Here is a 16,894-nt window from a genome sequence, read left to right on the forward strand (position 1 = left end):
TATAACAAAATATATCCATAATGGCACTGTGTTGGTGTGTATAAATATCTGTTACACACTTATAATATGCCAGATACTATTCAAAATACATTAAATATTATTCAATGCTAATAAAAATTATTAGGCCCATCTCATATTTAGTTTTATATCCTTAACTTATAATTAACATTTTTCTTTATATAATCTTAAAAATATAATTTCTAGTAGCAACAAAATATTCTACTTTGTGATGAACTGCAGTGAAATGCATTCCTTGTTATTAGACTGTTCCCAGTTTTTCACTATTATATACAGCATTTTTATATATCAAACTTCAATATTTAATATAATATCCAGTGTTTACTGATCACTTAGTATGAGCACTAGGGACAGCCACTTTATATGGATTCTCCCACTTAATTTACATCACTCGAGGAGGGAGAATTGTCATCCTCCCCAATTTACGGATGAGGAAACTGAGGTTAGAGATGCTAAGAACCCTTTTTAAGGCCATATAGCAAATTGCTAGTAGAGTTAGCATTCATATCATGCTTGTATGACCACTGAGTGGAGCCTTTAATCACTATATCATACTGCCTCTCCCATTTTTTTCTTTAGGATGAATGCCTAGAAGTAGAACTGCTACATTAGAGATAACACACATTTTAAAGTCTGGTAAATGCTGCCATGCTGCCCTTTGGTAAGATTTTTATCACTTTCTATAATGCTTGTCTTTATACCCTTCCTTTGTGGTTCACCTGGTAAAGAATCTGCCTGCAATGCAGGAGACCTGGGTTCGATCCCTGGGTTGGGAAGATCCACTGGAGAAGGAAAAGGCTACCCACTCCAGTATTCTGGCCTAGAGAATTCCATGGACTGTAGAGTCCATGGGGTTGCAAAGAGTCAGATACAACTGAGTGACTTTCACTTTCACTTTATACCCTTACCAAGCTAAATATGAGCACTTTAAAAAATCATTTTCAATTTTCTAAGTAAAAAAATGCTACTTATTTTCCATGTATTTTTAAGCTGCTCTAGACAACTGACACTTTTGTGCTTACTTCCTCTAACAGACAAAGCACGGTAGGACATGATCCCCCTGTTCAGTTGTTCAGTTGTGTCCAACTCTCTGTGACCCCATGGACTGCAGCACACCAGGCTTCCTTGTCCTTCACCATCTCCCGGAGCTTACTCAAACTCATGTTCATTGAGACAGTGATGCCATCCAACCATCTCATCCTCTGTTGTCCCCTTCTCCTCCTGCCTTCAATATTTCCCAGCATCAGGGTCTTTTCCCATCATCATGATCTCCTAGCTGGGCCCAACAGCTTATAAGAACAGAAAATGGATTTTGTAAATTCAGCACCCTTCACTGAGAGTGAGAGACAGTGGCAGTGGTGATAGGAAAAGTGCTAAGACCCCCAAGGGCAGAAGAGGGCAGGCTGACAACATGTAAGCCTAGCAGTAGACCAGGGCAAATGAGTTCATACATAACTTATGAGCTATCATCTTTAACAACAGATGGTCTCAAGGAACCAAGAATTTCACCTTGGCCCCCGTTTCTGATTTATGGACTGCTACTTTAAAAGGTCCACATCAAGGCAAGAAAGTTTCCAAAGAGCTCTCAGCTCACCTGGACTCTGCCTTCCTTTATCCACAAACTTTCCCTTCCCTCTCCCTACCTCCCACAGGACACCAAGTTGTGTAGCTGAGATGACTGACTCTAAAGCACTCCACATCCCCTATAAGATAACTTGTATTCACTGCTCCAGGCCCCTGAGAATATAGCATCGCTCCCTCTGGCAGCTGTTGTCAATGAGCCCAGTCAGAGGCTCATTTCTGTGCTCCTGCTGTGCCTGGAAAATTCCCTCAGTTTCTGCAAGTGTTACCCTGCTTTGTAACTGTCACTATCTGTTTCAACTAGATTTTTCAATTTGTTGATAGTAAGTTTTTTGTCTTTATGCCATATCCAATGTATAGGACAGTGTCTGGTAACGTTAAAGTTTCACTACTTTTTTCATGAACAAATTGCACTGAGTTGACCTAGCTGGCAGTCAAGTTTCACCTAAGCTTTCTATCTATGTGGAGCAGAGAAAGGAACTAAAATTCTGTGAGCCTCTACTAGGTGCCCAGTACTTTATACACATTAACACAAGTAATTTTCACAATAATCTACTGAGGCAGACGGCAGAGCTCTTATCTTATAGACGAAAACATTAAAGCCTTACTTTACACAAAGAGCTAACAGGGCCAGAATCTGAACCTCGGGTTAATGTGATTCTGTTGTTTCTCTTTCCATTCCATTAGGTGGCCATCCCTCCTGAAATACAAAGCCATGTAAGCTGCAAAGAATGCCTTCTCTTTCAGAATTGTTGGCTTAAAATCCCTCAGAAGTGAAAGCTCTCCTATTTATTCTGGAGGAGTCTCTGGCTAGCACACAGAAGAGGAGAGGGGACTTGAAAGGAGATACAGGAAGGGGTGGTAAGCAAAAATGGAGAATGCGTCCCCATAAATCTGAAAGCACCATGTAAGACATTCTGACCCTTTTAAATTGTCTTAAGCCTGGGAAGCTTTTGGAAGAGTACTCTAGATTCTAAAGCACTGACACCATAAGAAGTGAAGAAAAAATAGAGAAGCTGTAGTATGTAAGAAGGAGTACAGGGATACCTGGCTCTCATTCTGATGAATAATAAACGATACAACTGTGGCTGAGTCCAAGCCATTAAAATTCTCTGGAAACTTCCATCTCCTCATTTCTGAACTAAAAGGATCAGGCAGTGACAGTTCCCAACCTGGTTCCGCATCCAAACAACCAAACCCCTGAGCCTGTGAAAAATGCTGATCTTTAAATCCTACCCTCATTTCGATTCAGTAGATGTGGGGTAGGATATAAGAATCGTCAGGTAATTTACAGACTCGGCCAAGTGTGAGAACACCTGGGTGAGATCTCCCTCTCCAGGAGAAGAGAAAAGGTAGCCAGCTGATCTAGCACATTAAGTCACATAACAAAAGGCTACCAAGAAAGAACAATTTCAATTGTAAAGGTAGCCAGCTGATCTAGCACATTAAGTCACATAACAAAAGGCTACCAAGAAAGAACAATTTCAATTGTAACAAGTTTAATAATCTCTTCCTGTGAGTTATACTCAGTCTTCCTTACTGCTTAAACCTTCTTTGTTCTACCAGTACACTAGCCTTAAAGAGTGCCAAACCTGTGCGGGTGAGGAACGTAAACTTTTTTTAAATTGCCAGTTTCCCTCGAGGTATCAGTTGTTGCAATCCTCTCTGGGCTACTGGGCCAGTGTTTCTCTACTTCTCTCTTTAAAAGCTCCTCTGAGAAGGAACTACTACATACTACCAGATGATTTACATAGCAGACAGAAGTGTGCTTAGGGACACAAAATAACACCCTACCTTGGTGTCTAGCTTAGCCAGGTGCTGTAAAACCCAGATACGATGAGACCAGGCATTATAGTTGCTTGGGTATCTCCCTGCTGCTTCACCACAGACCTCCATCTCTTCTCGTATTAGTTGCTGTGTCCTTTCTGCAGGAATTATTCCCAAGTTTCCTTTGGTCATAAAGGAAGGCAAGGAGGTTTCCTGAATTAGCTGTTGTAGCACCCATCGCCTGTTAAGGTAACATGTGGGCAAGAAATGAGTAAAGAAAATAAACCAGAGAGGAAAACAACCAGAGTTCTTTTTGTTCTCAATTTAATTTCTATTCATAGACAATGCAAAGTAATGCCCAGTATTCAAGGGTTTTTCTGTGTGTGGGGTAGAGTTGTTTTTGTTTTTTATGATAATAATTTTAGCACCATGGATGTAGGCAGGGTGGGGGGTGGGTGGCGGGGGTGAGGATAAAGGACAAAGATTATAGAAAAAGCGTTCTAAAATGTTAACATCTGTCAAAAAGAAAATGTCATCAATTTGGAAATGACAACTCCAAAACTTCATTTGGCCAGGAAATGTAAAGGCAACAGGAATGTGTGTGTGTGTGTGTCTGATTGGTGGTACTGCGTATATGGGAGGGGTGATATTAATTAATGGCTGGTAAATACTCGAAAGAAGCACAGGTCACTTTTAATTACATGTGCATGTCTCACTCTTTGTGTGTTTGCAAACAAGCAGCTGCATTAAGCTTTTATAAAGCAAAATTTCTATATTATAGCATAGAATCTTGAAGGAAAAAAATCAATATAATTAGTGAAACCATCAGGGAGGTTTTAAAATGTCTTCATCTATAATTTTCCCCTTATCTACTTAAGATTTTTATTTGCACACATTTAAATGAAAAGCACTCAAAAGTGCCTCTAGCCATTTACTGTCTTTAGTTTTTACAAATATTTTCTCATAAGAAAGCATTCTTTATAGATTAAAAATTTTCAAGCCAGGATACAGGAAATTGAGTAACAAAATTCATTTTTGTCATTTTCAAATAATGTTATTTTTAACAACCAAAACTTGCTTTATAAAATATCAGACAAGTCAATAAATCGATGGATGCGTCTATGTTAATAATAACTCCCTTCCTCTACCATCACCCCTTTCCTAGTCTCTATACACATAATCATACACCTCTCTGTGCTATCCCAATTTCTAATAGGGAGAAAGTACAACCAACTGTATCATTTGGAAGCAGCTGCTCTGCAATGCTCGGAGAAGGCAATGGCACCCCACTCCAGTACTCTTGCCTGGAAAATAAGGCAATGGCACCCCACTCCAGTACTCTTGCCTGGAAAATCCATGGACGGAGGAGCCTGGTGGGCTGCAGTCCATGGGGTCGCTAAGAGTCGGACATGACTGAGCGACTTCACTTTCCCTTTTTACTTTCATGCATTGGAGAAGGAAATGGCAACCCATTCCAGTGTTCTTGCCTGGAGAATCCCAGGGACGGGGGAGCCTGGTGGGCTGCCGTCTATGGGGTCGCACAGAGTAGGACACGACTGAAGTGACTTAGCAGCAGCAGCTCTGCAATGCTAGCCAAAGGCAAGGTTACAGTTAAGATACCTTAAACTGACTTTAAGATCCTAAAAATGCTCAGGATTTAAGAAAAATTAAAAGTGGCTTAATAAACTAAGAACAGATTTCTTCAGAGAATCTCCCCATTGACCCCAACCAGTAAGCCTAGACCATCTCATTTTAGTCAAACATGTTATATGGGATCCAAGAGTAAAATGCTTCCAGATAGCCAGGATTTTGAAAAGAGTTCTTACATGCACTTTGATTATCTGCCTCAGCTGTTAACCTAAAAATATTCTTTGCATTTATGGTCTTAGCAACTTTAATTCAGTCTACACCCCATTCACCTCAGTTGCCTTTATTTGGTTAATTTTAATAACCATAACAACCATCACCACCATTTTTACCAGGAACACACCTGACTGAATTAAATCCAAGTTTAATTAAAACTCAAGTTGCTCATTATAATTGAATATCTAAGGCAATTTCCATAACTGCTTCAGATAGTTAGTAATAACATAAAATTTACTGAGTATTTAACATATGCCGAGCACTGTGCTTGTGTTTACATGCATTACCTCAAGTAAAACCCAACCACTAACTCTGAGATAGATGTAATTATTATTCTCATTTTACAAATGATAAAACCAAACCTTGAAGAGATTAAATAATCTCTAGATATCACCTAAGTAGAAAGTAGGCTTGAATGTAGATATAATTTGACTTCATAATTCAGTAATCAATATGTGACCTGCTTCATATTCTGTGTTTTTTTTCCTCCAGCCATTCTAAGCCCTAAGAATTGTGTAAATTAACCACACCTGTGAATCCATGTTTCTGGACTCTTCGGAAACTTAGTTAAGGCCAGTTTTCCCAGATGTAAGTCCTTAATTGGATTTAAAGTACCTGAGAGGATCAGCTCTTTTCTGTAAAAGAAAAATAAAAAGAACTATTACTTTATCTTTCTACACAAACAAACTGCATGAGTATTAATATAACTTGATTGTAAAGCAAATGTCCAAGAATTAAAAAAATAAAACTCTCTTAAATGTTACACACAGTAATCAAGAATGTATTCCCATAATCTTGAAATAAATTAAAAAACAGAAACGGAAGCTCCTAAATCAGCAGTGGGACTTTAGTTGTCTATTTGGTAGAGGGCAAAGGAGTTTTCTGGCTTGTATCATTTCTAAAACTTATAAGGCCTGACATCAGTATATGTAGGGCAGATCCAATACTAATCAAGAATTATTCTAGCTGCCTAAGTAGGACTTGATATGGTCTTATTCATTACCAAAAACCACACATACAACAACAAACACATTGGATTGAGATGTAAGGGAAAAAAAAAATCATTCATTCAATAGCCATCCTAACAAACTTTGTTTATTTTTGAACTTTTCCCTTCTACCTTTCCTCATATGCATCTATATTTTAACATGTGATTTTATATTCTGCTCTTATATCGAGAATTATTTCCACAGTTCCTTATAATCTTTAAACATTTTAAATGGTCACATAGTTTTTGTTCAGTAGCTATCTGATAATTTAACAACCCTTCCCCCTATAATTAGACATTTCAGGTTGCTTTCAAGTTTTTGCTGTACTAAAGGCATTCTGAAACAAAAACCTCTGTGCTTATAACTTCATTTGTACTACTACTTAGGATAAGTTTCCAAAAGACATTACCAGGAGAAATATTTGAAGGTCTTCTGATACACTAGACCATTTCTTTTTGAAATATAAACAAAAGTAAAAGGAATATGAGCTTTTTGTTATTTTAAAACTGTTCAAAGCTTCAGTGCAATTATAAAGTATGTCATGAAAGAGAGCTTCACCTATTTCTCAGGTTAATATAAGTTTAGATTGAATTTCTCAGGTAAGTTTTTGATAAGCTCTGATATTACTGATTACACTCCGATTTTTCAATTTACCTATTGTTTTATAATAAAACTAGGTCATTTGCTAGTTTTTATTAATCTTACAATGTCTTTCCTGTGGTAGGGGCTCATAATTTATTTTAGAGATGTTAATCTCAACAAAACCAGAGCCCAGACCATATATCTCACCTCCTTAGATGGACTTAGTTCCTAAATACCACAATACATTTCCTTCCCAACAGATTATTTGATAAGGAAAAGAACTTCCTTTTTAATGAAAATACTAAATAATGATAATAAATACCTGCATTTTACACTCAATTTTATTTCAGGTCAGTAACTTAACTCTGTAAAATAGTTTGAAGTGATACCAAGGTTTATGGCTACTTTAAAAAATGATTTATGATTTATTGACTATTTTTCTTTCAAGGAACGGGAAATCTATGTCATCAAAGGAATATTTATCGCAACAGCCAGTTACTTTTATAGTTCTAGATCCTTTTTCTTTTGAAATATGTCATGTTTTGTTCAAAGGCAAAATACTACTCTATGTAAGTTAAACTGTTTAATATTTTGTAGGTGCGCTGTTTCTGAAAATAGTGTTCCTAACTGTAATATCATCATCATTTGGAACTTAAGTCTCACCCCAGGCACACTGAATCAAAAAGTCCAGTGGGGCAAAGCAATGTGTTTTAACCAGTCCTCCAAGGCACACTAGAGTTTAAAAACCACTGCTGCTGCTACTCTAGACAATTTACTATATTAAGCCAAATTTCCATTTACTAAATTTGAACCTCTCCTTACTTACAATTGCCTATCTATATTCCCATATATGTCTACGTGTGTTTGTGTTAGTCACTCAATCATGTCCGACTCTGCAACACCATGGAATTCTCCAAGCAAGAATACTGGAGTGGGTAGCCATTCCCTTCTCCAGGGGATCTTCCCAACTAAGGGTTGAACCTGGGTCTCCTGTATTGCAGGCAGATTCTTTACCATCTGAGCTACCAGGGAAGCCCATATATATCTATACATAAGAGGAAATAAAATTTTCTTCAGAAAAGAGGAAGTTACCCTACAACTGAATCTTTATAAAGTTTCTTAAATAAGGGCCATCTCTTAATCTCTTTATTTTGAACAACAAAGTTGTACTTGTAAAGATATCTTAGTCTGAAACAACCTCAATCAATGGTATAGATAGATGCTTAAAAAGACTGCCTGGTAGAATCATTAAAAAAGGAAAGAAATTTTTACCATCAATTTAAGAAATATTCCTAGGAGAAGGAATGAACATTGTAGGTGCTGGATCGTTATAAACAAGTTTTTTAAAAAGACAACATTAAAAAGAAATATCGTAATTGGTTTAAATTATAGCTATAAGCAATCACATAACCTAGAGATCCAACAAAAAACACCTACTTTAATGTATTCAAGTAGGAATATAGCTTGAGATAAAATTTCCAGTCACATGTGAATTTGGAAAGTATTGTATCTGGAACAACTTAAATGTAAGTAAACACAATATGCTCTGGAAAACTGTGCTGTGTTGTGCTTAGTTGCTCAGTCGTGTCCAAGTCTTTGCGACCCCATGGACTGCAGCCCCCCAGGCTCTTCTGTCTGTGGGGATTCACCAGGCAATAATACTGGAGTGGGTTGCCATTCCCTCCTCCAGGGGATCTTCCCAACCCAGGGATCAAACCCAGGTCTCCTGCATTGCAAGTGGATTCTTTACCATCTGAGCCACCAGGGAAGCCCAGAAAACTATGCTATATAACTCAAAAAAAAATAGTTCTCGTGATGACACAGTCACTGATGTTAATAAGCCATGTGAGAAGATTGAATTAAACTGTCTAATGAGATATATAAATAGGAAAATGAAGAATTTATAAATTAAAATATTTCATGTTAACAAGATAAAGGTGTGTAATTAAACTGAAAAATTAAATATCCTAAGAAGTTAGTAATTTAATTAAAGTTTACCTTAAAGTTTACAAATTGTTATTAGCATATTTCTGCAAAGTTTATCTTATTTTATAAAGGTTTAATATTTTCTCTCCCTTCTCAAACTATTAGGGGTTCTCTCTGTCTCTAATCAAAATCTGTAGGAAACCAGGGGCCACGCGTATTATGTCCACGGCTAAATCTCCACTGGTTAGCCCAGTACTTGGTATACAGTAAATACTGACTAAACATATGCCACCTTTTTTTCACTCTTTAATCTTAAGTTATTGTGTGAAATAATAATAATGATAATAATAAAAGTCATCCTCCTAAAAACCACCACTTATCGAACACTTCTCCTGCATCAGGCACAGTGTTGATTTACATATATTTTCTACTTTAATTCTCACAAAAATCCCATATTATGTTGAATAATATGAAATTGCCAACTTCAGCTTTTCTAAAAAATAACGCTTTTATTTAGAATTGCTTTAAATTTATAGAGAAGTTTTTAAGAATGATAAAGAGAATTTCTGTATGTCCTGTATGACTAATGAACCATTACTTATAGATTGGTATTGGAACTCCATACTTTAATTAGAATTGCTTCATTTTTACCAAATGTCCTTTTTTTAAATTCCAGGGTCCCATTAGGATATCACATTATATTTGGTTGTTATATCTCTGCAGGCTGCTCTTGGTCCCTGAGCTCCATCTTGTTTTTGATGGCGTTGACAATTTTGAAGAATACTGATTAGGTATTTTATATGTTTTTCAGGGTTAGATTACGGTTGTGGGTTTTGAGGGGACCACAGAGGTAAAGTGCTATCTTCATTATTTTTTATCAGGGGTATGTAATATCAGCATGACTTGTCACTGTTGATGTTGACCATGAATATCTGGCTTAGGTAGCATATGATAGATTTTTCCACTCTACTTTTTGGGAAAAGGTTACACTTTAAGGAGTAGGGAGATATGCTCCATTTCCTCGAGGGAAGTTATCTAGATAAATTATTTGGAATTCTTCAGTACTGAAGAGTTGTCTATTGTCTCTGTTTATTCAACCAATTATTTATATCAACATGGATTTATGGATATTGATTTTATACTTTGTAATAATTCATTATTACATTATTTTATTGCTCAAATTGTTTCAGCTTTGGCCAGCAAAAGCACTGCCTTACTTTCTGGCTCTCTTAAGATGTTCCAGATTCATCTGGTACATTTCCTGACCTGGTCCTAGAATCAGTCAGTCCTCTAAGAAGCCCAGTTCCTTTTATTAGAGAATGGTGTTAGAAATCAGGATCTGGACATTTGGACTTAATCATTTCTGACCTACAAAAAGGTTGATTTCATATGGTGCACCCCAAAGTTACCTCAGTTTTATAGATAAGGAAACTGAAGCTGGGGGAGATTCAGTAACTTGCTCAAGGTCTCCAAGCTGCAAGTGTCTGAACAAAACATCAAATCTGCACAAAGCTACCAATTTAAATAGGCTGAGGAAAGACTATGAATCACTGGAGCCTGGACACCAGCTCTTCTAGTTGCTCAAGGATGTTTTGCTTACTCTATGTTCATAGACTGAAGGAAAAATAGGGCATTATTATGAAGTCAACCTCTTTCGTCAATTAACTCACCAATTTTCAAAGCAAATTCAAAGCAAAAAAATAAAAAGTACTAGTCATTTTTTTCTAGCACCAGCCAGATTTTTAAACTATATGCATCATATACTGTAATTACAGATCAGCTCAAAAACTTATTCTTGCCTGTATTTTTTTCCCTAAGACTGCAATAACTACTGATGTGTTATACAATCTTTTAGCTGTTTATAAAATACAGCCAAAGATCATTCAATGCTTCCCAAAGTTACGTCAGAAGAAAGGTACCAACAATTCAGACACAAAATGCTGAGTATTTGATTTGTGAGACCTTATAGGGATAGATCAGTTTACTTTCAAAGTTGTTCGTTTTTTGCTCAAAATATACTCGTGATTCTATGTCTTTGTACGTCAATCTTACTAATATAAATTAAAATTTACTAGAACACATATCTACGAGTGGATTTTTTAAAAAATCACAATTTCATTCCTACTCATCTAGCACAAAACTTACTAAATCACCTTACTAGGAAAGCTTCAAGATTAACAGATATTAACATCATTAAAGGTAGATTTATGGAGCAACTTCCCTTCATAAGACTAAACCACACACAATCAAAACAGAGACCAAAAGAATCATACAGAAAGAAAAAACACCTTATTCAGATCTTTTATTTCAAAGATATGAAAACTAAAACTCCTGAGAAGTTAAAAGTCTTGTCAAAATCAACTGCTTGCTAGTTAACTGATGAACTAGGACCAAGATCCATGTATCTAAGAATTAGGTTCTTCACCACTAAACTGCCCTATGAATATACAATGAATTTTTATGTGTTTGTGTATATATATTATGCTAATAAAAATCCTTTTTTGTGGGAGGATTTTCGATTCCTCTGTAATGATGACGAATATGTGAACATAAAAATGGTACTTCCATCTCTCTATTACACTCTTTCTTTTTCACTGAATTCAATTATTTTCAGTGCCAAGTCTGCCAAGTGAAGAACTATTATATACCAGGCACTGGAGTGTTAGAGGCTAGGGGGAAAAAAAAAAAAAGACATTGTCTCTACCCTCAAGAAAACTCTCAGTTTTAAGTTTATAGTGCCTTCCTAAAAGTCTCCTTTGTTCATTCTTCCTCATCTTGCAAAGTTTAGAACAGGGCTGTCCAACAGAAATACAATGTGAGTCATACATGTGAGCTATATATGTGATTTAAAATTTTCTAATAGCTACATTAAAAACAAGTATAAAGTAAAATTTTATTTTATTAATACATTTAAAATATTATAATTTCAACATGTAATCAATATAAAATTATTAATAAGAAAGATATTTTATTTTGGGGAGTTACTTAGTCTTCAAAATCTGATGTGTAATTTACACTTACAGCACTTCTCAATGGAGACTAGTCATTTCTCAAAGGATCAATAGCCACACGTGGCTAGAGGCTACTGTACTGAACTGAGCTGCTCTAGAAACCTGTAGTGTCCCAGTGTTTAGTCTTTGGACTGGTTCTTTTCTAATATCTATACCCACTACTGGTATCTCAAACAATCTCAAGGCTTTAACTATGACACATTTTCCAGTGATTCCCAAATTATATCTGGCCTAGAATTCTCACCTGAAATTTACAGTCACACACAGCTACTTGAACAAAAACCTAACATGTCCCAAACTGAACTCTTGACTTCCAACCAGCACACACCCTTCTGCTCTTCTCCCAACATCTCCATTCCAGTAAATAGCTACTTCAACCTTTCAGTTGCTCAGGCCAAAAACCAGAGTCAAGATTGACCCTCTTCATTCTCTCAGATTAAATGTATCATCTGTGTCTAGGATCTAGCATAGTAGTTAATCAATAAATATTTGATGAACAAATGTTGTCAAGTATTGTGTGGATTAAATGAGATAATGTATAAAGTTGTAGTATGGTCCCTGGAATAGAGTAGCCACTCATAAACATTTAGTCTACTCCCTTACTTGGAGTTTCCCATACAAGTAAATGAGAATTCTAAAATTTGTAAATTTTTGAAACCTTCTAACACATTCCATCCTTGCTTACTCTTGAAATATCTGATTATTAGTCAAAAGAAAAATTTTTTAAAAATCAAGAGGTTACCTAAATTTAATAAAACCAGCTACAAATATAAAATTCAGTAGGTATTATAAAACACTAACTTGGAATTAAAATTCACAGAAAATTAAAGTATTCTTTAAGTCATCTTTAAAGATGAAAAGCTATAATCTATGGCTCTTTCCTACAAGAAAATTTTAAATGAATTCACAATGTTCAACAGGACTTTACTTTTATTTATCTATAGTTTGTATCCTGCTTTCTTGTAAGAAAACTTGTGTTAGTCTAAAGAACCACCAATTTTTAAAAATCATACACACTGTTTAACTGAAAATTTTAAAAAATAAACCTGGTCTGAATTTTAATATTTCTATAATGTGTTCTGTGTTTAAAGCTACAACAATCAGAATTAAAGAACTTAAGACACTCATAAAATGTGGTCCTCTCCAAAATAATGGAGAGACGTCAAATGATCTGCCCACAGGGGGCACAATGTGATGGAATGTGTTAGAAGGTTTTAAAAATTTACAAATTTTAGAATTCTCATTTACTTGTATGGGAAACTCCAAGTAAGGGAGTAAACTAAATGTTTATGAGTGGCTACTCTATTCCAGGGACCATACTACAACTTTATACATTATCTCATTTAATCCACACTAACCTAACAGTTTGGGACCTTTAAAGCTTACCTTTACACATTCCATTGCACTGCTGTGCTTCTCAAATACATTAACCAACACTTTATAATCCAAACAATTATACTGATTCCCTCTACCCCCACTGAAAAACAAAGGAAGTTAAAAGCATGTATCAAATGGTATACTGTAATTCAACATGAAAATTTATATTTTCATGAATTTGAGGGAGAATAGACATAAACATGCAAAAAGGAGCAAAGTGTGTATTAGAATAAGTGTAAGATGCCATGAGTACGTGATTTATATTTCAGCTTTCAAAATGCTAACAATTCCTGGTCTTACATGTCTTCAGAAATTTCAACAATTTCATTTTATCACTGATGGGAATAACGTACCTTACATTCCACGCAGTGGTAAAGTCTGGATTTAGAAGTAGCAGGGTGCATGTGACATCTATCAATTCTAAAATAAAGAGAAGTCGTATTAAAAACAAATAGTCCTATGCTTGAAGATGTGACTTCTCTTTCTTTTAAAGTCCTCTTTATTATACATATATATATATATGTCTCACATTATACTTATATTTCATGTCACAGTAATTTTAATGATAACCTTTTTCTAAGCTGTCAGAAATATGAAGATTATCCTCAGGTACAAAGATATGAAGATTTTCTTCTACTTACAATAAGTGTAACTTTTTAAAAGTTGACACTGAAACAACTTTACAATATGTCTACAAAGAATAATCAAACTAACCTATTCATTCTGTTAGTAGTTTTGGTATAAAAAAAAAACAAACCAGAATTTCTATACTACTATTCATTTAATTTCACAAATATTTCAAGAATTAACTCTGTGCAAATTTTTAAAAGGGAAAAAGAATCACATATAATTCAACTTAGTTAACAGTTCATTTACATTCCCCTGCGAAATTATTTTTTACACACATTTTTACACCGTTATAGCAATGATAAATTCACAATTTGTTCTACATTTTTCACTCAACATTATTACTTATGCATTTTCCTATACTGCTAACATTTTTAACAGTATACATTTTTAGTGAAGTCGCTCAGTCGTGTCTGACTCTCTATGACCCCATGGACTATATTTATAGCCCACCAGGCTCCTCTGTCCACGGGATTCTCCAGGCAGGAACACTGGAGTGGGGCTGTCATGTCCTTCTCCAGGGGATCTTCCCGACTCAGGCATCGAACCTGGGTCTCCCGCATTGCAAGCAGATGCTTTACCCTCTGAGCGACCAGGGAAGCCCAATACATTTTTAACTGCATAACAATTCTTTTATCATTTATCTTATTCTTTAGGCTGTTTCCTGTTTTCTTTTTACTTTTATGGATAGTATCATCACAAGCATTTTAAGCACACTTTCTGTCTCACAGATTCATTTCTTTGGATATATTTCCAGGAGTAGAACTGCTATGTCGAACAATATAAATATCAATATGGCTCCTAATAAGCATTTCCAAATTGTTCTCCAAATGAACTATATCTATTTATATTGCCAAGAGTAACATTAGTATACCTGTGTCCCTATGACTCTGATTTATACAATTATATTTTAAAAAATGAATGTGGCAGGTAAAAAAAAACTATACCTTGTTTTTGTTTTAATCTAATCTTTAATTATTATTAAAGATTAAAATTATTAATATGAACATATTTTCATTTTGTTTACTATTTTCTATTTTCATTGTATAGTCTATTCATATTCATTATGTATCTATCATGATCTTAAATAACCTTCATAAGCCTATATTTAATAATACAAAGTCAATAATATTTAGACATATCTTCATTTTAGTAAAACTGAAAATGAGAATTTTAGGAAAAGATGATCAAGCTAGGCATAATACTAAATACAATAATCTCTAGCAAGCTCATATTAAATGCTAAGTAAATAAAATAATAAAACTGTTATAATTATTTATAATTATTGTGTACCAAGTAAATTATTATTTATTCACATTATTTCATTTAATTCTCACAATCATAACCCAAGATACCTTTATTTCACCTTACAGATAGGGAAACTGCCATTTAGAGAGTTTAAGCAATTTCCCCAGAGTCAGTTAGTATGTGGCAATGTCTGTATCTGACTGCTTTTAATAACTGCAACTGAAATGTTTGTCTACAATAAATAATTGGGACATTCTCAGTGTTTGAATAAAAGAGAAAATTTAAAAATCTAAGAGTAAATACACATAAACACATTCCTATTGTCATTTTAAAATATTTTAGTGAACACTAAAATCAGTTATTCTATTCTCAATCATCTTAGTAAAAGATTAACATTTATTGTTAGCAATGTGGGAGACCCAGGTTCGATCCCTGGGTTGGGAAGATGCCCTGGAGAAGGGAAAGGCTACCCACTCCAGTATTCTGGCTTGGAGAATTCCATGGACTACAGTCCATGGGGTCACAAAGAGTTGGACACGACTGAGCAACGTTCACTTTCACGTTCACAATGTACTAGAACATTTACTAAATGAGCAACAAAAGGTAGGATTAGCACACATTTTACTTTTGACCTTTACCTTCCTCATCATAAGTATCATGGAATGTCTATACTAATCCTTACTATGTAACATCAATGTATATACTATATAATGTCAATATGTCTGTAAAGAATAATCTAATAAAATTCTTCCTTCTTTCACTTTTAGGCACTAATTTAGTATTTACCAGGGAAATTAAATACAATTTTCTATACCATTATTCCTTTAATTCCAAAATATTCCAAGTATTAACTATGTGCAGAGATTCAACTGGGCCACAGGACTGAGAGAATGGATATTATGAGAAATGGAAGACCTGATCTTGCCTTATAGAAGGCTAACCTTTAGCTAGAGAGAACGTGTAAACAGTTAGAAGACAAACTAAAATAACTGTGAAATAAAAACATATACCATCTTGTGAGGACCACCAAAGCAGCCACCATTAATTCTCACTGGAGTACCCAGGAAAGACTATAAATGAATCAAGACAGTAAAGGGCACTGCAGACTGTGCTTTGAAAAAGTATGAGCAAAGGTAAAGAGGGACCTTACCACACAGGCTGCTCTTAAGAGATTATGGGTTCCACATGGTGACTAAAGCTCAGGATGCTGGAGAAATATACCTGGAAATCAGAATCTGGTCCAGATTTCCTTATCAGCCTGGTGTTCCATTACTTTCCTTTCGTGTGCTATGCTCCAAACTCCTTCATTCCCTAAATGTACCGCCCACTGGCCTACCTCTTCTTCTTTGGCTATTAACTCAGATTTATCTCCTTGCTCTTCTCTCTGCCAAAAGTGTTCTCCTATCCCTGAACTAAAAAGAAAAAAAAAAAAAGCACCTTTCTTTATAAAGGCCTCCCTCAGACTTCTCTGGTGGCACAGTGGGTAAGAATCTGTCTGCTAATGCAAAAGACATAGGTTCAATTCCTGGTCCAGAAAGATTCCACATGCCATGGAGCAACAAAGCCCCCGTGTCCACCACTGAGCCCGCAAGCCACTACTACTGAAGCCTGTATGCCTAGACCCTGTGCTCTGCAACAAGAAAAGCCACTGCAATGAGAAGGCCACACACCTCAAGAAGTGCAGCCCCTGTTCACTGCAACTAGAGAAAGCCTACACAAAGCAACAAAGACCCAGCACAGCCAAAAATAAATAACAATTATTTTTTTAAAACAGGAAGGCTTCCTAACCTACTCGGCTGAAAGCAATCTTTGATCTCTATGTTTTGTGTATATCTAACCTGGTGTGTTAGTCACTAAGTCGTCTCCGACTCTTGAGAACCCATGGACTATATAGCTTGCCAGGCT

The 16,894-nt window shown here is 35.5% G+C and overlaps 1 protein-coding gene across 1 annotated transcript in view; it reads right to left on the reverse strand.

Moving 5' to 3' along the window:
- The window catches only part of PTAR1 (protein prenyltransferase alpha subunit repeat containing 1), a 50,428-nt gene that overhangs the window by 17,296 nt on the left and 16,238 nt on the right, over positions 1–16,894 (reverse strand). Inside the window, exons 3-5 of the mRNA XM_040250404.1 lie at positions 13,468–13,534; positions 5,760–5,864; positions 3,394–3,607 (exon numbers count right to left, since the gene is read on the reverse strand). Of these exons, the coding sequence (XP_040106338.1) occupies positions 3,394–3,607; positions 5,760–5,864; positions 13,468–13,534 (386 nt within the window). The remainder of the gene's footprint in view (positions 1–3,393; positions 3,608–5,759; positions 5,865–13,467; positions 13,535–16,894) is intronic.

This window comes from Oryx dammah, unplaced genomic scaffold, assembly GCF_014754425.2.
Source record: "Oryx dammah isolate SB20612 unplaced genomic scaffold, SCBI_Odam_1.1 HiC_scaffold_1, whole genome shotgun sequence".
NCBI lineage: Eukaryota > Metazoa > Chordata > Mammalia > Artiodactyla > Bovidae > Oryx > Oryx dammah.